This window comes from Dermacentor variabilis, chromosome 2 (assembly GCF_050947875.1).
Source record: "Dermacentor variabilis isolate Ectoservices chromosome 2, ASM5094787v1, whole genome shotgun sequence".
In the NCBI taxonomy this organism is placed as follows: Eukaryota; Metazoa; Arthropoda; class Arachnida; order Ixodida; family Ixodidae; genus Dermacentor; species Dermacentor variabilis.
The window spans coordinates 171693811-171717052 of record NC_134569.1 but is presented as its reverse complement, the minus strand read 5'-3'; the positions used below and the strand labels follow the sequence as shown (position 1 = coordinate 171717052).

The following is a 23242-nucleotide window of genomic DNA, read 5'->3' as shown; positions in this document are numbered from 1 at the left end:
GTAAAACCCCAAATATTATATTATTATTATAACGCTAATTACTTACATTGCATACGCGTCTTTATGCCAAGTCACGTTTTTCTGAAGCCAGTGAGAAACACATAAATGAATTTGCTAGAACTGGTCGCCAATATATGTGATCAATAGTGTCAAACGCAATAGGCCTCTGGGCAGCTGATGGCATAAATTAGCGACTAAATGAGTGCGTTCACTGCATCGGGGGTCACCGGTGGGTCACCACCTGAATTACTGATATGCGGCAGCCAAATTGCACGTATTCATCTGCTTGCGGCTACGACAACGTTGCTGCACCTAAACGAGGTTACAAATAGCCAGGACATTAGCGAGCTGAGGTGAAATGGTGTGACCCGCCGGTGACTCACGACGCACTCAATGAAAACGTTTGCATTCTGTGTACGGTGAGACCCAGCGTGACCCACGTACGAAAAGCTCCTAAGCTGATTTTCCATGTATGATACTAAAGTACGACTATTATAACTATTGTTTTCCGTTATATGAAAGACGGCGCTGTTGAAAAAAAGACGAGTTGCAGAAATATTTCAAGTTGTGTTGGGCTGAGAATTTGGCTGCGGTTCTCAGAATTGCTGGTGGTTCAATGTACGCTGATTTCGTGCTGCAATAAGATATATTGACGTGTCCGATGGATACAGAAAGCTTTCATGGCGCATAAGGAAGTTACTCATATAATTTGGAGGGCAACTGACTCTTCACTGTTCGCTAATCGTTCTATTCGTTCGGAATGCGGGGAGAAAAGACGCGGAAGGCCTACCCATATACGCTGGAACAAACTGAGAGGTCGGCAAGCAAGACTGGCTGCTATACGTACTGCACTGGCTGCTATGCGTCCATGAAAACCACCCGCCGTGGTTGCTCAGTGACTATGGTGTTGGGCTGCTGAGCCCGAGGTCCCGGGTTCGAATCCGGCCAGGACGGCCGCATTTCGATGGGGGCGAAATGCGAAAACACGCGTGTACTTGGATTTAGGCGCACGTTAAGGAACCCCAGGTGGTCGAAATTTCCGGAGACCCCTACTACGGCGTGCCTCATAATCAGAAAGTGGTTTTGGCACGTAAGACCCTATAATTGAATTTTTTTTTTTGAAAACCAGCAGTAGCCCAAATGATGCAAGGATGAAAGCGAGAAAAGTGACTAGTTTCTGTGGAGAATGCCGTGGCAAGTCCTTCATGTCTTTGTCATACTTCATTCCTGAAAAAAAAATTAAACCTGTCAAGTAAGCAAACCTATTCAAAAGATAATCTATGTAGAATTTTGAAACAAACTTCCAGACATCGAATAAAGATGTCGAGCTTGACTCACATTTATTTTCATCTAAATATTAAATAAATACAACATCTTAAAAAAACTGGTCTCGTCTGTTTTCTTATTCCTTATAGCACTTTGCGGTTGCCAGCAGAACCGCGCGACAAAAGCGAGAAATAGCTTAACGTCTTTCAAATGAAGGCGCCGAACGTCAGGAGCAACAATGGCATTGCCATCTTTTAGTTAGCCGAGAAACATGCTGGCGAACGTTGCCCACCAGTGGCTCACGCCGCACCCACGGCATATTACGTGTGATCTACAGGTGAGTCACGCTACGTGTAAATGGGGACCTGAAAAAATTCTGGCACCGTAAACCTGTTTAAGCAGGACGAAGATAATGAAGTTTGAACCACTCACAGCATCCTAACAAAAGCTCTCAAAATGGGTGTCAAGCAAAAAGAAGGTCTCAATCAACCCATCCGAAAGCATGTCCAAGCCTTTTGCCGTGCCCTACCAAAGCTGTTTCAGAATTTCGACTTGGTCACCGTTTTTCGCGAAATAATTCGCGAACGCGAAGCTTCAAAATCGGCTAACCTGTATGTGCATGACGACTTTTGTTTTTATGTGACAGATGGCGCGATAAATAATGTCTCTGTTTAGTGTCTGTATCCTCACTTCCTCATCATCCCTCCGTGCAGGATTGGGAAATCCTTTGAAGGGGCACTTGCCACCTCGACTGTTTTGGCCCAGCAGTCCTCGCAATCACAACGACCAGTTCGCACTGTGGAGATGCGCTCGGAAGCAGATGGGCCGCCCGGCCAGTTTTTTTCCAGCAACATTCCTGGCTGCTGCGAGAACCACTCGAGAAATAGTTGGAAGCTGTACCATTTTCCGACAGATAGCAAAGAAACAAATTGCAGTGGATTGTGAAAATTTATTCGAGTAATACTGCGTCAGTTTTCTTTTTTCACGCTAAGAAGCTTCATTTGAAGCTCTCAGTTTGCTAAACGCCACGCCAAGCCAGATGTATCTCGAAATGATATCATTTCCTTGTTATGCTATTCTCACGGCTGCAAGTGCATGAATTTCAACTCAACACAATAGCTTCCCGTTGTTCATTACGGTCCACAGCATTCTAATAAACCGTGCGGCCCCCGGCTGTTTTACTAGACTCGTTGTTTGATGACGGCACGTCAGACACATAACTTCGTGGTTACGAACCGCGAAGTTACGTGTGTTGTTTTGACGTGCAGTTTCAATAAGAAGCAAGCAGTTTTGAGCAACGCTGAGCTGATGGATGAAAAAAGCTGAAACCGAAAGTGGTGGGCGATAATAATAATATTTGGGGTTTTACGTGCCAAAACCACTTTCTGATTATGAGGCACGCCGTAGTGGAGGACTCCGGAAATTTTGACCACCTGGGGTTCTTTAACGTGCACCTAAATCTAAGCACACGGGTGTTTTCGCATTTCGCCCCCATCGAAATGCGGCCGCCATGGCCGGAATTCGATCCCGCGACCTCGTGCTCAGCAGCCCAACACCATAGCCACTGAGCAACCACGGCGGGTAAAGTGGTGGGCGACGTCAGTGCATATGGGAGGAAGACATGTGGAGGGGGAACCTGGTGAGCGACGAAACGGCACTGTTTTCTATTGTACTAAATAGTTACGCTGAGCGGCGGAGCCGTAACAGAAGAGAGGAAGGAGAAGAAGAAATTCCTGACTGCCTGCGATCTCTTCTCTACACCTCCTCGATCATCTTGTAAACAAACCCATCTCATCCGTAACAACTGTGGGAACCTTGGTGGAGGTGCTGGGTAATCGCTCTGGACAACCTTCTTCAACGATGCCTGCGACGAAGCCGGCGCTTGGTCGGACCACCGCCTGAAGACACGGACATGAGCGAACCGCAAGCAGCTGGCGGCAGCTGTGACACAAGCATGCATGACAGTGAGCGTCCTAGGCAAGTCATCTGCTGGATCCCTGAGCAAGAACCACGCACCTTTTCTGGCACAGCTGATGACGACGTTGGTGACTGATTGAAGTATTATCAAAGGGTAAGCGGTCACAATGGCTGGAGCTCAACGACGGGGCTTCATAACGTCGTTTTGTTTCTCACCGGAACCGCACTTCTCTGGTTTAATAACGAGAGCACTATGACAACATGGGAAAGGTTCGTTGAGGAAATCACAAGCTGCTTCGAGGACTCACTCTCAAAAAGAAAGAAGGCTGAGCATACGCTTTCCCGCAGAGAACAGGTGCCCGGGCAAACATGCACTACTTACATTGAAGAGGTATTGAAACTGTGCAGAATTACGAACACGGGCATGTAGGATGAGAATAAGGTCGGACATCTCCTGAAGGTCATCGCTGAAGATGTCTACAATTTTTATATCAAAGGGAGACCTGCGCACTCCGTCTGATTTAAGACGTCACTGCCGTGCTTTTGAGGCGCTGAAGCCACGAGCAGTAGTGGCGAAATTGGGTGGACTTGACAACCTGACCACAGTCGCCGCCGTGGACACCTACACCTCCCACGACATCACCTTGTTTGCACGTGAGCTCGTTAAATAAGAATTGGCGCACTTTGAAGCACAAGGTGGAGGAAGAGACGCAGAACGGGAGTGCCACCAATGCACACTTATCGTGCGCTGTTCTGAACAGCCGGTACTTTGCCAATTGTAAACCAACAGCGAAAATATGCCCTTGCATGATGAACGCCTCCGCGTCGACACGGCGGAGTTTCAGCATCCTTCGTGTGCCTTCGAACGCCGTCAGGCAACACCACCCCGACGCCTTTCTTCCCGATACGGCCAGCCTCAGACTGCATTTTATGACTACGCTGTGTACCCGGAGCCCCCTATTTGCTTTAGCTATGGAATCCGTGGATATATCGCCAGGTATTGCCGCCGACAGCAGTAGCAAGTTTCAGCCATCCCCGATTATCAATTCGGAGGCCAAGACAGCACGCCGTGGCCTCTTCGACGACATCCGCGTGAACGTGTATCCCGGTATGAGTCTCCAGTTTCCGACGCTCGCCATCGCCTCGCCGTCGCCCACTTTGACTACCATCCCAGCTGGGAAACTAGCTGGTACGTTCGATGGAGGTGAAGTCGCGGGACGGTCACACACTCACAAGAGCGGTCGCTGGCATACCGCTGCCGACTGCGTGTCTCGCCTCCCATCGCCACACTCCAACGCTAACGACGACTACCTTGGCAGCATTACTGTGTGTCCTGACGTCAGTACCTTCAAATGTGAACAACGTCATGATCCCACATTGACACTCCTATTGGAGGCTGCCCGCACGTCAGATCAGACCACGTCGCCAACGGTGTGTGATGACCTACTTCACAAAAATAACCACTCTGCTGACGGCACTTCATTGCTCCTCGTCGTTCCCACACGCCTGCGTACTGCGATTCTCCGCGCCATGAAAGATGACATCACATCGGGATACATTGGCTTTGCTCGCACGCTTCATCGATAATGCCAGTGCTTTTACCGGGCGAAGCTACGGAAGAGCACAAGACAGTACATTGCCAGTTGTCCAGGTTGCCAATATCATAAGAAACCGGCGACGCCTCCTGCAGGCTTTTGCGACCAGTGAAACCACCTACTTTACCGTTTGAAAAAGTTGGTTTAGACCTGCTCGTCCCCTTTCCCAAGAGCTCCACCGGCCGTCGTTGGATTATTATGTGCGTCGACTACATGACGCGCTATACTGAGCCAGAGGCATTCATCTCGGCTACCGCCGCCGATGTGTTGCGCTTTCTGCTTCGTTTTGTAATGATCGACCTGTCAGGCGTGAGAAGCATTCCAACGGGCGTCCCCACGTGGACATAACTGCCCTCTTTTCCGAAACGGCGTCACGCTTTTCTCCGAAGAAGTATAATTTGGCACTAAAACATTCGGAAAACTATTGAGGCTTACTGAACGTTGTTTAAGGAATCGCGACGGAAGAAGGGAGCGATTATGTCGCGAAAGTAGAAACAAGAACTATCCCGGAGGGCATTCCTTGCGGAGACGAGACCAGCAGTTTAAACAGTCCCAAAAGGTTCAAGGAGGCACTGAAGAACTCCCTCGTACCTTCGCGCTTGGGCGACTTTCCAGAATCGTCAAAAGGAGAGAAGAATGCCAGGGCGGCCCAGCAGGGCAGGAACCCAACGCTCGGGAACTTCAGAGGCGCGTTAGGCAACCCCCTGGGATGGCAAAAATTGGTTCAACAACGCAAGATCAGGCGAACGAAGTATTCGGCTCAGCAAAAAATAGCGAAAGTCACCACACCGCTGCCCGTAAGACAAATGAACAGGCTATCACGCAGAACTTCAAAGGGCTCATTGTGGCGGGTGAGAAAACGAAGGCGTTACCTAAGAACAAATTAGAACGCCTCTCTGCGTGCAGGGGTGTGGCTGGAAGGTTCAACCGGGCGAAGACATGCGTGTGAGAACAGGACCAGTCAGGCTGTCACTGCAGTAGAATACGCCGCGAGAGTGAGAGAAAAAGGAGGCTAGCAATTTCTCCCGCGTTTACGGCCTCTTTTTCAATAATGAAAATGGAAGCCGTGGGCACACAAAGTGGCAGACGACGGCAGAGGGCAGCGTATGCCTGGCGCCCTTTGACGCTATAGGCAAGGCCCGAAAGCTTTCAGGTAACGATCCAATCGAGTGCGCATTAAGCGCTAATAATTGTCAAATTAGGCGCATCCATATGTGTCTTGTTTGTTGTAAAGGTCCCCTTTTGTTCTTTGCTTTTCTTCGATGGCACTTTGTTTGTCTGTTTTAATTTATGATTGACGCTATTGCTGGGTTTCAATGCGTTCTCAGTCTCTCAACAAACGTGGCTTCCTCGGAAAAATGAAATACAAAAACGTTAGGCGTTGAAATGCGCACTGACATCTGTTTTGTTTTTCCTTTGTTAGTTTTCAGGCATCTCGAACGAAGGCTGCAGGTAATATTCTGATAATGTTTTCTGGGAAGAACGTGTGAACTTGGCCGTTCTCATGGTTAGTTGGGTGCTCGCTGTTGGTTGTGCCTTGGGCTGGGCGTGGTTTATTTCCAGAAGGTGTCAGCAGGCGGACCTTTGAACAATCGGCGGATCCAAGCAAGATGCACGGGGTCTACCAGTCTCATCAAAAACTACAGCCCCTTCGAGACCTCCTGTAGCGGCAGACGGGCTGTCATGATCGACCTGTCAGGTGTGAGAAACATTCAAACGGGCTTCCCCACTTGAACATAATTGCCCTGTTCTCAGAAACGACGTCACGTTTTTTTCCCCGAGCTGACACAGAATGGAAAGACAGGCCACAAGGTCGAGATGACGCGCCTCTTTCTCTCCACGAGCTGACACATAAGGATAGAAGAAGAAACTGAAGGTCAAGACGACATCACCCTTTTCCCGAGCTGACACCAAGGATGGGGAAAGGGAAATACAGGCTCCGGAAGAAGATGGCGACGACCACAGGGTCGCCAGAGGTCATTTAAGGCCATGCTGTCCCACAAGTCAATAAGAACCGCTCGAGACTCAGATGAGTCACATCCATGTACCAATGAAGTGAATACAATCTTTTAAACTTTTTTTCATCATCACAATGCCCCACTTCGTCGTCGTTTCCTGATTCCTGTGCTGAAGACCCACCTCACCCGGTCGAGACCCACCTCACCCGGCCATCCTGCGCTACGGGGCTCCACGTGTTGTTATAAGTGACCGTGGGCGGCAATTCACCGCCGACGTCGTTGAAGATCTGCTGCGTCCTTGCGGTTCTATTCAACACCATACCACCCACAGAGAAATGGCTTCACCGAACGCACGAATCATACGCTTACCAACATGTTGTCACTGTACGTCTAGGCTGATCACATGAATTGGGATGATGTGCTGCCTTTCATCACGTACGCATGAAGTACATCCAGGCACGAAGTAAACCGGGTATGCGCCTTTCTGTCTGTTTTACGCTCACAGTCCCGAAACGTTCTTGTACATAATTTTACCATTCACACGGAACGAAGACACATCCATTGCGCAGACATTGTGTCGTGCCGAAGAAGCGCGTCGGCTTGCTCGCCAAAGAACACTCTTCGCAAGTTTCAACAAAGGCACGCTATGACGCCCGGCATATGCCTGTCACTTTCGTTGCAGGCGATCACGTTTTACTGTGGACACCTCTACGGAAACACTCCCTACACCAGCGCGAACGCACCTCATCCGTGGTCTCTTACCTGAACATTCCCCACCCTGCCGATAATGTGGCAAACACCCGAACACATCCCATATCCTCTGGTCCTGTGGATCACCCTACGTCCCCTGCCTACCCCTACAAATCTTTCCCCTAAACCCCTTGCCGGGTGGCTGACAGAAGCAGCCAGCGCCGACGACCAACGGTACCTTGCGGCGTTTATCAGTGCTGCACTGAAGAATGCCACAAGCGAGGCTCTGGACTGAGGGCCTTTCCACCACACCGCGCAACATGAAAATAAAGCTTTTCTCTCTCTCTCTCTCTCTCTCTCTCTCTGGAATAAATGCTTGTATCGCAAGTTTATCTCAATGTGTAGCGGAATATTCGTGATACTCAACCGATTAAGTGACTACAACTACGTTATGGCAAAGCTGACCTCCAATAATCGCTGGTCGCGGATGACACTAGTGGTTCACGTCAGCCGTCTGAAGTCCTACCACCATAGGGTTCCGGCACCAAGCACTACCAATGATGCGGTTTCCTAACTCGTTCGGCGAGCTTCGTCTGCGCCAGACACAGATGTTACGCTGCGCAGCGGAGCCGAAGAAGAAGAAGAAATGCCTGACTGCCTGCGATTTCTGTGTGCTTCCTCGATCACCTTGCCAATAAACGCATTTACAACATGCTGCTTCTTTTTAGAAGATATTTTGTGATTTCTCAATTTTGCATTCGAAGACTCTGCTTTACCTGATGCTGCAGTCTCACGATTTGTAAATAAAGCATCTCCGCAGTGTGCTAATGTTTGAAACTTTGTTTATGTGTCGACTGAGTACATGGGGAGGACCGAGAAAAAAAGCTGCATAAGCACTTTGACGACCTCATCGGCTTCTATTCAAAGGCCGTGGTCGGCCACATATTGGAATAGCAATATAAAATCACGGCAAAAACAAACAGACATACAATCCAACGAAACCGCCACTTCGTCACATTCTGCTTCACAAACAAGGAAACAAGCACATCAAAAAAGGAAATCTATCTGCATCGTCATACTTGGACAAGTAAGGAACCTTAAGACGTACGTGTACTGCAAATGGTTCTGAAATTGATCCCACAGAAGTAGAGCTAATTACTGCAAACACACGAATATTTCGAAAATGCGTAATGTTTTCGACATGAGGGAATGATGGGGCTTATTTACTTACTCGTGGAGACGTATGCTTGGCGGCACGTCTAGAATGCTACTTCAGATCGGTACAACGAAAGGTGAAGTGATATGCGCAGTTCGCAGCATCAATACAGATCATGCGCGATAGACACCCCTCAAGAAAGCATAACACTCGATTAGGCTCAATAATACCAATCCCTATAAGTCTATAACTCATTTCCATTTACAACTGTCTTAAGAAGCTTCACGAAATAAGTTAGTTTCAAGATTGCATAGAAAACAGTGTGGCTCATTTATAGTAAACTCAGTTTGGCACCTCGCATACCACATTAATCGGCCTTAATAGCGGCCATGGACTTCTTACTAAACAGAAATCGCTATTTTCTTTACCCAAATTGTCACAGTCGGTGGCATGTATCCTAAATGGTAACGGAAAGACATCTCTTTATCATATCGGAAGGTTTCTACACAGCGGCGGACTGACCGTGGCGGACTGACCGTGGACTGGCTCATTGGAGATTCATTGGAGATTGGCACTTACCCAGTGCATTCATCGCGCTGCTCGCTAGAGTGTTGGTGTGAAAGACGTTCATTAACGAACTTCCCAAACCCAGCGCATCTGTGGCGCAGCCTGCTAAAGTGGCAGGTTGTGGTCGTTGAGAAACCCTTGTGACAGGGTGTTTATCTCCCTAAGCGTCGGACAACCTTAAGCGATCTTTTTCATCATTATAGAGGCGCACAGTCCTGGTGGCGCATACGCAGTTACCCAAGTTGGCATCAAAGAGGTTTGGTATGAATCGCGGCAACATCGTTCATGGTACGACAGCTAATTAAATTATGAACTTGTTAGTTATGAAATTATGAAGTTGTTAGTTATCGCGGGCCGCTCGTTCGCACGTGAGAAACCCCTTTGGTTACGAAAAGATAGCGGCGGAACTCGTCTCATGATGACTGTCGACAGTAATGTGTTAGCATTGAATCGGTGTAGCGACAGAGCGAATTGCCACCGTCGAAACGAGTTACTCATAAGGTGTGTACTGCAGTGAAACTCCTCTTTCACACTTTCCTACGAACACTCGGCCCCATGACGCGCCGCCGCCCGTAGCATGCGCGTGGCCTCGGAAATGCGTGGAGCGCTGGTGCGCGCGAATGCTGAGAAACGCTTCATGCGGCAACCGGGCTCATCTGTTGCGCTTTCAGGACACGCCACGCCATCTGGCGGCACTGCCGAGAAGTGCGCGCGTGGCCTCTGAGATGAGAAGCGTGGCTCACCTGTGCTTGCGAACGCTGGGAATTGTTTCCTCACTTGCCACACACTCACTGGCACATACTCGGTAACCCAAGCCGGCGCGAGGTTCATTGGAGATTGGCACTTACCCAGTGCATTCATCGCGCTGCTCGCTCGAGTGTTGGTGTGAAAGACGTTCATTAACGAACTTCCCAAACCCAGCGCATCCGTGGCGCAGCCTGCTAAAGTGGCAGGTTGTGGTCCTTGAGAAACCCTTGTGACAGGGTGTTTATCTCCCTAAGCGTCGGACAACCTTACGCGATCTTTTTCATCATTATAGAGGGGCACAGTCCTGGTGGCGCATACGCAGTTACCCAAGTTGGCATCAAAGAGGTTCATTGAATAGCAGCACCAGACCAATTGGCACTTAACCAGTGCGCCAAGTCGGCTTCGACGAGCTTTCAAACAGCGGCACCCAGTCTCGCACATACAGTGCCCCATGTCAGCGTGACAAGGTTCCTTGAAGAGCAGCACGTATGTACACATTGCCACATATTATAGTGACCCAGGTTGGTCCGACGGTTGGTTTCTAACCGTGTTACCTCAGCACAAAGGCCCCATACGCTACCCAGGTAGGCAGGCACACGGTTTAAACATATAGATACAAGCATAGATAGATAACCCCCGGAAAGTCCATGAAGTACCCTAAACTCTTAAGAAAAATTACACCCTTTTGCCACACAACAATAATCGTCATCCGTCTTGTCAGCATTTCCTTTCTTTAACGCGCTGAACCCGGTACTTCCCAGTAACGAACGGCATGCGCGTTATCAGCATGCCATAGCATTCCCGACAGGAAAGTAGTGGGCGCGGCGTTTCGAGAAAGAAAACGCAAGCATGGCAGATGACGATTATTGTTGTGTGGCAGATATACGCCCCAAAGGATGTACTTTTGCCTGAGAGTGTAAGTACGCTAACACAATAAAAAGGGTACTCTTACAACGGCACCCACCTGTAAGTCATGGTCCAGTTGATAGTATTGGTGAGATTTTTGAGCGAGGCCACCGGACAGTGCCACGGAGGTTCGAGGGACCAGTAGACCCACTTCTGGAAAGGGGCCCGCTCTTCGGGCAAGCGTTTCGGCTCTAGGTCGTGGCCGTAGAAGACAACGGCGTCACTGACATTCAGCGTGCTCCGGTCGTTGGCGATAAAGCACCGATCGGGACACCCCTTGTACTCGAGTTCGGCCACTCCCTCCTCCGTGAGATCCGAAAACCAGGAACCGTAAATGGTCGTCCAGAAGAGGATTCTCGGCAGATCTGGCTGTCCATCGGGCCTCTTGCGGCGGTAGAAGGGCGTCCAGGCATTTCTTTGTGGACTTTCTGTAGAAAGGAACGATCCTTACTTTTTCTATGGGCGCATGGGAAGGTAACATCACTTTGAGTGATAGACGTTGGAGCTCAGTGTACATCACGTGCACCTAACATTCAATTTTTTTAAAGCGCTACCTTCTTTACTTATTTGCGGAAGCGCTAAACGACGGAACGATGAAAAACAACACAAAGGCGCAGACTAAGAACCATTTTTTAATTGAAGGAACCGATATAATAAAGAAAAGCAGCCTCCATTAAAACCTGTGAAAGTGGATATACAGTGACGCCGGTGCGGGCGTTAGACAAATTCCAACCACCACCGCGACTTAGACGACGTCACACAAGTGCCACCACCACAAGCGGACGTACGTCACGCACGCACGCACATGTGCGAAAGTGCAGCATACATCCTCATTCGGCTAGGCCGTCCGCCAAGCACAAATGCCTTATTCAACTAATGTTTAAAAGCAGATTGCGCCAGAAAATGCGTGAAGTACGACCTGCACACAAACTGCAGACATTACAGCTTCAGATTGTAATGCGAATATACGAGAAAACATATTTCTGTTACGCGGGAACTGAAACACAGCCCTTTTCCGGCTGCTGCTGGAGATCCTTCCTCATTCTTTCAGGCCCTGAATCCTGGTACAAGTGCGTTATTGAACTAACGGAATTTCTCAAAGTAAAATGTGTGGGAAAACTCGTAAAGTACGTTTTACATACTACCTACAGAAATGATACCTTTGGATTGTAAATCGTATATACGAGAAAAGATAATTCTGTTAAGCGGGAACTGAAACACAAAGCCCTTTTCCAGCTGGCGTATTTTGGGTGAGAAAACCACGAAAAATCCCGACCAGCTAGAGGCTAACACCTTCGCTGTAAGAACGATGCGCAAATAGTTAAAATTAGTTCACTTTGATGGCAGATGTTCAACGTATCGAGCAACCCGATCGAACATGACTGTGCGATCGGGTTGCTCGATGCGTTGAGCATTTGCCGTCGCAGTGAAAGAATTTTAACAATTTCCTCATCGCTTTTTAGTATATATGTTCTTTCAAATAAAATCTTGTTAGCCTGAGTCGCTGTGTTGTCTTTCCTTGTCTCGTCGTTTAGAGCTCCTTCAAATAGGTTTCAAATGTACCAACATTGTCCATTTTCGGCAGGGTGGTGACTGGTGCGGTAGAAGTCTGTTGCCACACTTTTGGGTCATTAATGTTAAACTGCATGGCCAATTTCACGGGCAAAAGAAAAAAGACGCCAACTGTCGCGAAGGCAATGACGCCGTTTCCGGAGTGCACAGAGTTAACAAACCAGGAGTATAACAAACGCGCTCTCCCAGCTCCAGCTAATACCGTAAGGTTGCTACAAAAGCCGCGTGCTTTGATAGGAATAGGGTTCATTCGTTGCGCGTTCTGTTCTCCGACGATACGACACGCTTTTTTTTTTCCTGTGCGCGATGTGATTGCCGCGTATACGGTATGATTATTTTGACGCGCAACAGAAACACGGGGTGTCACACAACACTGCGGGCGCTTCCTTTCGCTGCGTGCGACAGCTGCAACGACACTGAGCGTTTGCTTTGCATCGCGTCTGCAAACTACAAGGCGTTTTCTATGCATGGCTACGCGCGATGGCTGCAACAAGACGAAGCGGTCGACTTGCCTATGTTCTGTCGGGAATCTCCCGTGGTTTCCGCGACGCGCGTTTAGATTATTTTCTGACAAGCGTAGCATAACTCTCGGAGGACACTTTTTCGCTGCGCGCGCTGTGGCTGTACGACCATCGCGCGTAGCGAGCGGAAACCACCCCGAGTGTTCTGCAACGTGTTTCTGTTTCAGATGCGTCAAAACTTTCATCCAGTACGTATCAACCATAGCGCATGCAGCAAAAAAAAAAAAGTACGCAGAAACTACACTGGAGTTCTCTAAGTATGCATAAACATACCCCCCAATTTTAAGTTCGCTTACCCCAATTTTCAAATGGGCCCACCCCCAAATGTCAAGTTGCCCATCCCCAAATTAATTTTGGCCCACCCTCAAGCTTTAGTTTGCCCATCCCTAAATTTCAGTTGGCCCACCCCTACTGTAGGCTTCCACGTGCATTTTCTATGTAGCCATGTTTCTCTAAAAAACGAACTTGCACGTAGATTTAGGGACACGGTAAGAGAACACCATGGTGTCAAAACAATCCAGAGTCCGCCACTACGGCGTGCCTCGTAATCCGAGTGTGGTTTTGGCACGCACAGCCCCATAGTCCAATCCAAGTTTAATACTTCTGCCACAACGCGATGTGCCAAGTGAGTCCATGACAATGCTCAAGCCTCTAAGAGGTTGTGACATATGGCACACAACAATTCCTCAAGCAAGCAAACTCTGCGTTGTGTGTACTAGCAGACAAAGAGCAGTGGTGCACGCAACGTTAGTGTAACATCAACTCACCACTCTCGTGTAGGACTGAACGTTGAAGAAATTAAACATTCACCGTCAAAATCATCGGTATCTATCGTCAATGAAAGCGAATAGCACAGACAGCTCCGCTTACGTCGATTCCCACAGTGTGTGGGATCCGCATAATTTTTTCTGCTGTGTTTCCTCCGGAGCCCCTGGTTCCTTCGGGTAGTTCTGTGTGACTCTTCACTGAATACTCAGCATAAAAGTGCGTTTAGTTGCACCGAGAGCTACATACTTACTTGTTGTCGTTGTGGTCGTCGTAGTAGTCGTGGTGGTCGTTGAAGTAGTCGTGGTGGTCGTCGAAACTTCGGGCTTACTGCTAAGCTTCCCTGGCAATTCTTGCTTGGGGGAGGATTCAGGTACCGCCGTTGACTTGTCGCGCTTACTGCCATGGTAGACCCACAGCGAGTAGTATATTACCAACACCGTCGCTGTTACAGCAATCGTGGTCCGTAGCCGTGGGGGCCGCATTGTTTCCAGTGGGGAGTCGATACCGGGAAGCGATGCTGCTACGAAAGAAAGAAAGAACGAACACGCTGACCGAACTCTGTGTCGGAATTGAAACAGTGCGAAGCTTCATTGAGCTAACGAGGTAGAAACCTGAGCGCATGACACTCGCCCGGTTACGGCGCATGTAGCTGTACTGTTATCTTTGTCATGAGGACGAACGCCATTATGAGAATTGTCGAGATCAGCATGTTGACGACAAGTGTAGGGTTAAAAAGAAGCAGGACACATATCTAAACACATGCCCCTCCTTCCCTTTTGGAAATCGGCCGAAGTGATCCCACATTTCCTTTAAGTGTAATTTTAGGAGGTGAAAGTCGGTGCCTATAGTGCCAACTTGAGAAGGAGCGACAAAGGCAAGACATGGCCAGTATGGCAAGATAACGGTTCACCTCCACCTAAACAAGTGAAACAACGGTCATCGAAAGCAGATAACAATGTGAACTATGTTGTTCGCATATATGCTTTTATGCTAGCGGCTTGTTGCTTCATATATATTTGCCTGAAAGAGAAACAATAAACAAACTTCTACATTACCGTGCTAAAATGTTTGTGCCAAGGTATTCGGCGGTGCCTTCCTGATTTTTCGTGACGGGAACCGTGACTGATGTTGCGTGACAATGCGAGTCCCTGCCCTTCTTTATCAACCCTAGAATATCTCGCAAAACACCATGTCCCCGTTCTACCACTCCCGCGATATTCATACGGCCTGTTGTCGGGCGATTTCTTTTTGTTTGTCCGTGTGATATAATCGATGAGAGGGAAGTGTTATGAAGAAATGGCACCATATGAGACTATACTGTCACTAACATACTGAGGAGCATTCTGAACGAAGCCTTCCCTGCTTGCTTCCATGACTTCTGGAAACACTGGCCGCTGTGCGTAGAAACATGAAGGGACGATTTTGACCGAATCAAGAGCCATCAGTCTGTATGTTCAGTAAGACATTTCTTTAGAACTTTGTCCCGGAACTTTTATCAGAAAGCATGGACTTTTTGCAGCATCAATAAAATCGCTGTTCTTAAGGAAGGAGGGACTTGTTCAGCATAAAAAGAAACACTTGCCTTAATTTTTCTTTCGGAGGAATAGTTCCAATATTTGCCACAAGCCGCTCTTCTGAAAGAAGAAATGGATGATGTTTAGTATTTCCATCATGGCATCTCAGAGTTGAGGAGTGGCAATCGCGGAGTTGGATTGATCCCACAATCATTCCACATTTTCAAACACTTCGAATTGAATGGGATCAGAATGACTTAACCAGAAGTGCGGATGGAATGGGAATGGAATCGCAGCCTGAAATTCCGGAATGAAGTTGGAATGTAGGGGACGACGCGTGGTCTTCTAGAGCTAAAGGAAGCGCAAATCGGTAAATTTTCCCATTAGATGAAACTATACTCGGTCAGTTTATTAAATTTCTTAATTTTCTTTGTCTAAATGCCGTCTATAGACATATAGGGGACTACCTGGACCATTGTAATGATAAGCAACTCAGTGTTCTACACTTCTGAAGACACGGATACATTTATTTGTTATAAAGTTGAAGCACATTTATAGACAGCAACTTTACTTGTCTAGAATGACTCGATTAACCAGGAGTATCCTTGACGTATACCACACAAGGGCAGAGGCCAAAATTGACGTCGTTAACGATCGCACCCTGCGCCAGTGTACGGGGATTTGGAAAGCGCGCCATGTTCTTCCGCACCCGGTCGAGTATCCAAAAAAAATGCGATAACCGGAGGACAGAGAGGTGTGTTGGAAAAAAAATTGTTGCTTGTTACAGCGTGCTTCGCTTTTAGAATAGTACAATAATAGCAGAAGGGTCTGGATCTTAGCTAGTTGGTACGGCATCGTTTTCCTTAAGGCAGGTCAAGCGCACGGAAACACCGACGGCGAAAAGACGACAAATAATAGCTTTGTTTGTCTTTTCGCCGTCCGTGTCTTTGTACGCTTGACCTGCCTTAAGGAATGTTATTGTAGTAACTACGCAAGAAAGAAATAGTACGTAACAATATTTGTAAAGCTGTTAAGGCTTGAAAATACGTTTAGTTACTAAGCATACAAAGGGGGGGGGGGCAGCAAAGGGAGTAATTACTGAGAAAACGTTTCATTTGCTCTGATTGCAGGAGTGCATTGGATCAGTTCAGCCGCGCGATGGGAATGCCTAAACTGATCCAACGCTGGCCATTCCGAGGAGTTAAAGTAGTAGAAATGAGGAGATCTGCACTCTCCGGAATGGAGTTGGAATGGAATGGTAGGTCCCACTCCGCAACTCTGTGACGCCTACCGACGGGTGGGATCGACCGCAGACTGAGAAACGAAAACAGCAACTATAAAGGACAAAACTGTCGTGGAGGGGGGGGGGGGGGAGGGCGTACATTTGGTGAGCAATTACTCAGATCGAAGTACGATTTCGTTCTCGAAGGTGCCCGCCATCTTTGACTAGTGCTCCGTTTTTTTTACTGGTGCAGTTGGATGTGGTCTCTCGTGAAATTCGCGTAAAAATAAGGTCGCTTTGTATAATACATTTTTAGCCGAAAGCACGCGTTTATGTTACCGCTCGCCTTTGCCTTCGCCGCGCTGGTACTTTTAGGGCGAACCCCCCTATCTGCTAGCTCTGTTTTCTCTATTCGTCTGCGGCTCATTTGGATACGTTTTATTCGCGACACCAGTGTATCGGAACAATGTGCGGCGATGAAACGAGCTGTTTGGTTCCTGTGTTACATGGAAGGGAATGATTCTACGCTTGGTGCAATACGACCAAATCGGCCGCAATCAAATAACAGCTTCATGTGCGCCCAATATATGTTTGACCTAGATAGTCGGTATGCGCTGTTAAATTACGGTTTTCCACTGAATGAGAGTCGCGGAAAACGGTGCGGGAACCTTGCTCGTTGGCAGCACGTGCCGCAAACAGCTGTTGTTCTAGGTGACACCGAAACGACAGCTGGAAGTCCGATGACAAGTGGTCTTTACAACTTCATCGGGATTACTGACAAGTAACCGCTCCCGAAAACAGGTGGTCACGAGCCGTTCGTGCGCGACTGCGTACTCGACGGCCACTACTATGAACTATTTAGTTTCTCCCATCTGGCTATAGTTATTATTTCGCTTCTTCCTCTAACAGGCTGCTATCTGTTAAACTCGAGCGGGAAGCCGGCGTGGATGAATTATGCTTTTAAAGGGGTAGCAACTAATAGTTACTCGTTCAATGTTCGTTTGCTGCGTCTTCTCGCGAAATGCATAAGGCACGTTCCGCACGTACACCAGCCTTGATGCCCCTTCCGCGGTCGCGTCTGAGCACACTGAGGTTGCAAAATATCACCAGGTAGTGGAGCAGGCGCCTTACACCGCACAGTTTCCTGCAAACGTTACCATGAGGAACTTGGGCGCTAGCATACGTACAGGGTGTCCCAGCTAACTTTCGCCAGAGTTCAAAAATGTGTCAATGCAATATGAGACGACGCAATCAAATGCATGTTGCTGACTACTGTATGGAGTAAGACACGCAACTTTTGTGTATACTCTTTTAATTGCATAATTACTTAAGATTAATTAACCAACTTCGGAAGCAACGAAGCTAGGCAAAAAATTCCTATGAGAAAGTTGTAGAGCGCTTAGCAAAACGCCTGATTAAACATTTTCTAACTTTCTATCTATTAGGCATTAGTGTTATTCCGCTTACTGCAGATACCCGCGAAATGAAAAACAATAAAAAAAAATACCGCGTGACAGGTTAGCCTGCGCGCCGTCATTTCAGCACTGCCAAACGCTCCGCGTGCAAACGAACATAGCATTTAGCCGGGTGTGCTGTCGCTGCGTCTGCTTATCGCCATCATGAACCAGCTGGAGGGAAGCACATCAGTGGCGTAAATCGCACAGCCAACGCTTGCGTCACTGCCCTGTCGCTTTTTAGCGGCAGCACACCCTGTTAGATGCTATGTTCGTTTATACGAGAAACGTCCGAGAGCTCTGCAATCACGACGCGAAAGCAGGTATGTCACGTTGTATTTTTTTTTCTTGTATTTCGCTGGCATCTGCAATAAACGGGAAAACACTAATACCTAATAGGTGGAAAGTTGGAAGCTGTCTAATCGGGCGTTTCTCAAAGCACTCTACAACTCTCTAACTGGATTTTTTGCCTAAGTTTGGTGCTTCAGAAATTGGTTAATTAATCTTGACTAATTATACGATTAGGCAGAACACAAAAAGTAGTGCGACTTACTACATACAAGAGTCAGCAACATGCATTTGGCCGCGTCGTCTTAGAGTGCATCGGCATATTTTTAAACTCTGGCCAAAGTTAGCTGGGACACGCTGTATATGGGAGCAACAATTATACATGGTGGTGTATGGCCGACATGGAATTGCTGTGCATTACACGCATCCTAAACTTGGTCCTGCTGGCTCTAAACGGCTTTGCGGGTTGAAAATTGGTTATTGCGCAACATCGTGTTTGAAATTCAACAGTTCGGTGTCAATGCGCACGTCCGCAGAGACGAATTGCCTTACTGAGTTGATAAAGCTGATTGCTTGCAAATTCAGGAAGATAAAACGTAATAAATGAAGTCACAGGGGCGTTTGAAGCTACAAGCGCACAGATTACTCAAATCCAAGTATTAGCTACCATACCGATGGTAGCTCACCGATCGCAGCGCCAGATTTCCCTCTGTTGATTCTTGTAGGAAACCCTGTGCCCGACACCCCACAGTCACGTGGTGGTTATCTTGGTGCGCATAGTAGGGAGCTGCGGGACGTTACCGTGTCTTGCGCCGCCGAAAGTGAGAAATATATGTTATCGTTAGAAGCGGCCGCAGAGAAGGCAACCACAATATGCGGGGGGCTAGAGCAGGTGCCAAACTATCGCTACGCTTGCCGCAAGGAAGTTTTGGTGTCATTACCGGGTTTTTCTGCAGAAAGTCCAGAGCGCGAGCTTCTCTATTTTCTTGTATCTTTTTTTGTCTTTATTGGGCGGGGGGGGGGGGGCGCTTGTGCCGTGCACATCCTCCGGTGTCGTCACCTAGGGACGTCTGCGTTTGACGTCTGCTAAACTACCTGCCGTGGTTCCTCAGGGCTATGGTGTTGGGCTGCTGAGCACGAGGTCGCGGGATCGAATCCCGGCCACGGCGGCCGCATTTCGATGGGGGCGAAATGCGAAAACACCCGTGTGCTTATAGATTTAGGTGCACGTTAAATAACCCCAGGTGACTGAAATCTCCGGAGTCCCCACTACGGCGTGTCTCGTAATCAGAAAGTGGTTTTAGCACGTAAAACCCCATAATTAAGATTTCTTTGTCTGCTAAACTGTAAAAACTCCCCGTCGTATTTACTGAACCTTGGCCGGCAGCATCGGCTTCCAACTACATTTCCAGTAAATTCTAGTGGTGGCCATAATTTCACTGCGCAGCACTACAATAACGTGCCGTCAAATATACTGCAATTTCTTGAACAAAAATACCTACGTATGTAATTTCATTGCACAAAAATATGTCGTCACATTTACTGCATTTTACCCTAAACAATACAAACGTCTGTAGCTTTGGACCAGCAGGCCGTTAGATTTATCGCAATTTTAGCAGTTTTGTTGTCAATTCTGAAGCAGTGCTTTTCGACATAGATAAGACTCCTGCATTTATTATTAATCGTAATTAGAGTACCCCGCTTACTCGGAAGGTGTTCTTGTCACATTTGTTGCAGATTCTTTCTGGTTTACAGGTTGCCTTAAAGTTTAATAGGTACTCATTTCATCTGAACAAAGAAAATTAAATCCATCAAAAAGGTGACTGGTGCTACGTCTGAACACCACAAAGGCGTTAATTCGACGTTTCCCACGAGGCAACTCGCCCCCCCCCACCCCCATCCATCAGCTCCTATCCAAACGTCAATGCAGCGTGGACAACGACTGTTGACGAGTCCACAAAAAACCACAACACCCACCACTATATGACAACCTGAACTGATGATGAGGGTGGGGGGGGGGGGGGCAACATGAAATGCTACCAAACAACGATGGCGTATTTTTAAGCCCCTCAAGTTACAAACCCTGGATTCGCCAGTTGCTATTATGTCGCATATTCCATGCCATCCGGCGTCGGAGGCGAGGTTACTGCGGAGTGCGGTGATAGCCTGGGCTTGGTATCGCCTCGGGTTCGACGATTGTGATTTGCTGCTAGACAGCCTTCAGATTCCATAGTCAACTCGCCTAGTGAATACGACGGTACGAAAAGCGGAGACTTTTCGTGCAGGAGGGACAGATGGTCCTGATGTGAACTCGGACGATTAACTTCCTCATGCATGGGGTGCGCTTCCGTAACTGGAGCCGCGTAACAAAGCGAATAAACCATCTTTCCTTCATTCCTACTACCTAACGTATTCTTCGATGGGCTTGGTGGATTCCTCGCCCTAACGCCACCCTAAATCGCAACACTGGCATTAAAACCAAAGCGACAGCTGATGCCCTCATAAAAGTGTATTAACCCTTACTTTAAGGGGCCCCTCACGATGCCCTACAGCGATTCTTGGGCATACGCTGCAAGTTGTTGCATGTCCTCTAGGGAGCATTCTGCCGCAAAAAAAAAAAAATCAAATTTGCTCAATAATAACCGAGATAGAAATATGTCAGTGCCGCGAACCCATGATTTCAGCAGGCGGGCTCCACTGCCAATCAAGACGCTATCTCCACTCGCCTCGTCTACCTTCCGCAAGGGAAATTCCTTCCCTGCGTTCCCCCATACCGGACCTCGAGGATCGCGTGGCGCACACGTCATGGGCGCTGCCTTCGTTTGATTTTCTCCTTGCTTTTTTTTTTTCGGCGCTACGCATTTTTGCTGATGGCGTCGCGCGCGAGCTGTTGTCTCGTTCGCGCAGCGCACGATTTTGCGTGCTGTGCACAAGGACACATGACTAGCGGTATAATGCAGTGCTACGCGAATAATGAGGCAGAACAAGCGGATCGCAGAGCACGATCACGCGCTGCAACACGGTAGAAAATGACATAGTTTCGGTATCTGCGCACGCGACTGTGCGACCGTGGGAACAAGCAGACGAAGCGGAAGTACATCTCTCTTGCTTCGGTGCGAAGTAGAACAAAAAACACGCAGACATTCCGTTTGTGTGTTTTATTATTTCTCCAAACTTCGATTCGTCAGTTCAAGCAACAGATCACATAAATAACGAATGGTGCTTTGAATAATTCTCGAAGTCGCGTGACACCACGAGCGACGTCACACTGCGGACCCGAGTAGGTAGGCGCATTGACGCGAGTGCGTCACCGTCCTGCTTGGAGCGCAGCGGCCGCGAGCAGAAGGCAAAACGGCGTTCGGATTGAAATTTCAGAGCTTTCCGCGGCGCGTAGCAATGTAAGTCTTTGCAAACGCGATCGTTGGCGCGCATGGTATGGCTGTGCGCTTTTTCAGTTCAAAATGGCCATACCTGCTGAGGGACCCTTTAACAGGAAATTTTAGCTTGGGTGCTCCTATCTAAATACATGTAAAAAGGGGAATTCATTTTTCTAGGCAACCACTGCACCAAATTTGGTAAGGCTTGTTGCATTTAAAAGAAAAACCTAAAATCTAGTGACTGTTAGTTTACAACTTCTTATTTAATTTTTTTTATTAAGAATTGACAAAAATGAAACATTTTCCGAAAACGAAACTACCAAGTTTACAACTCTGTAGCACCGCTATGAAAAATGATGCCCCAATTCAGTGAATTGCATCTAACAGTACATCTAAAGCGGACAAAGTTGATACGTTATATACGAATCTCAAAAATTTAGCAATATGAAAATACAGCTTTTGCAGGACCTTTGCACACAGCGTAACAAATTCACGTAAGAATTTGTCGCTTTCAATCATTTAACGGATGCCGTTTATAGAACAGCGATATCTGTTTTTGATGCAGAGCTATTAATTTGTAAACTTCGTACTTACATTTTTTTTCAAACTTCCGAATTTATGAAAATTCTTCAAGCTAAATTTAGGCCCTTAGTCGAAATTCCGCTTCCAACCATCCCTACAATTTAGCTTTCTCTCCCAAATGCAGCGAATTTCATTAAAATTTGTCCAGAGGTTATCTCACAAAAAACGTTTTTTGCGTTTTACGTGTATTTGAATAGGCCGCATTGGAGTTGGGCCCGAGCTCAAGCTTCATCTTAAGTTTATTACAAGTCACCATAGCTCAAAAAAGAAGACTGCAAGCAGTCTAAACAAGTGGACGAGGTATATAAATGGAAGAAATAATTAACCTGTCTCATTCTCAGGTGGTGAGATACAGTGCACCAGTAAATATTAGCATGTCTTATTGGCAAACTAAGTTCGGGTATACATTTAGAACGACATGCAATGTTTCTACCAACCCACCGGCGCCAACTAGAACCAAAACGCCGTGGCTTATTGCTGTTTCAATCATGGCAGTAATATCACGCTTTTAGGACCCTACTGTATATACAAAAAGAAAGTGGATAGCAACCATGGTATGTTGGTGCTACATAACTGCAATGAAACCATAAACAAGTGCCTTTTTTCGTGAAGACTGAGGAGTGATGTTGGTTCCAGCAATAATGTTGGCATAAACTAGGATGGTGAATAAATGTCAAAGTAGAAATTAATTGGTTTATTCTACAATAGAGTTTGCAGGCACGGTTGACGAAAAATTCATTTTAGCCTATATTTTGAAGATTGGTTAAGTCGCGCTGGACAACTGCAGGAATAATTTTGTTTTGCCCAGGGCACTCGTACTACGCGAAAGCTGTGTTTAATTTTGACACTCAAAGAAAGCACCTCGAGGCAGAAATATATCATGCAGAAACTTCACAGTCTGCTTCTATAATATGATGCTCGAGGTTTAGTGCAGTTTGGTTACCTTGTTGTTTTACCGCTTATCTTGTGTCATGGCCTCGCTTGATCCCAAAGAGTACTCTGTAAGAAGGTATAGCAGACAGAAAGAAGAAAACTTCAGGCCTCAGTTTTTCAGTTTGCGGAATAAGCTGCATTATGGTGAAATTTCAGCTCTAGCATAGCAAGCCTTGTCCAAAGCTTATGAAAGGCGCCAAGCTTCGTGG

General features: G+C 47.4%; 1 protein-coding gene across 8 annotated transcripts in view; it reads right to left on the bottom strand.

The window, feature by feature from the left end:
* The window catches only part of LOC142572945 (alpha-(1,3)-fucosyltransferase C-like), a 45485-nt gene that overhangs the window by 3496 nt on the left and 18747 nt on the right, over positions 1-23242 (bottom strand). For 2 of the 8 annotated variants that reach the window (XM_075682407.1, XM_075682404.1), the window contains exons 2-5: positions 23044-23099; positions 15246-15297; positions 13914-14183; positions 10861-11230 (exon numbers count right to left, since the gene is read on the bottom strand). In XM_075682407.1, coding sequence (XP_075538522.1) covers positions 10861-11230; positions 13914-14145 — 602 coding nt within the window. In that variant the 5' untranslated portion in view covers positions 14146-14183; positions 15246-15297; positions 23044-23099. The remainder of the gene's footprint in view (positions 1-10860; positions 11231-13913; positions 14184-15245; positions 15298-23043; positions 23100-23242) is intronic. The other 6 variants (XM_075682408.1, XM_075682406.1, XM_075682413.1 and 3 more) reach the window with 4 other exon arrangements.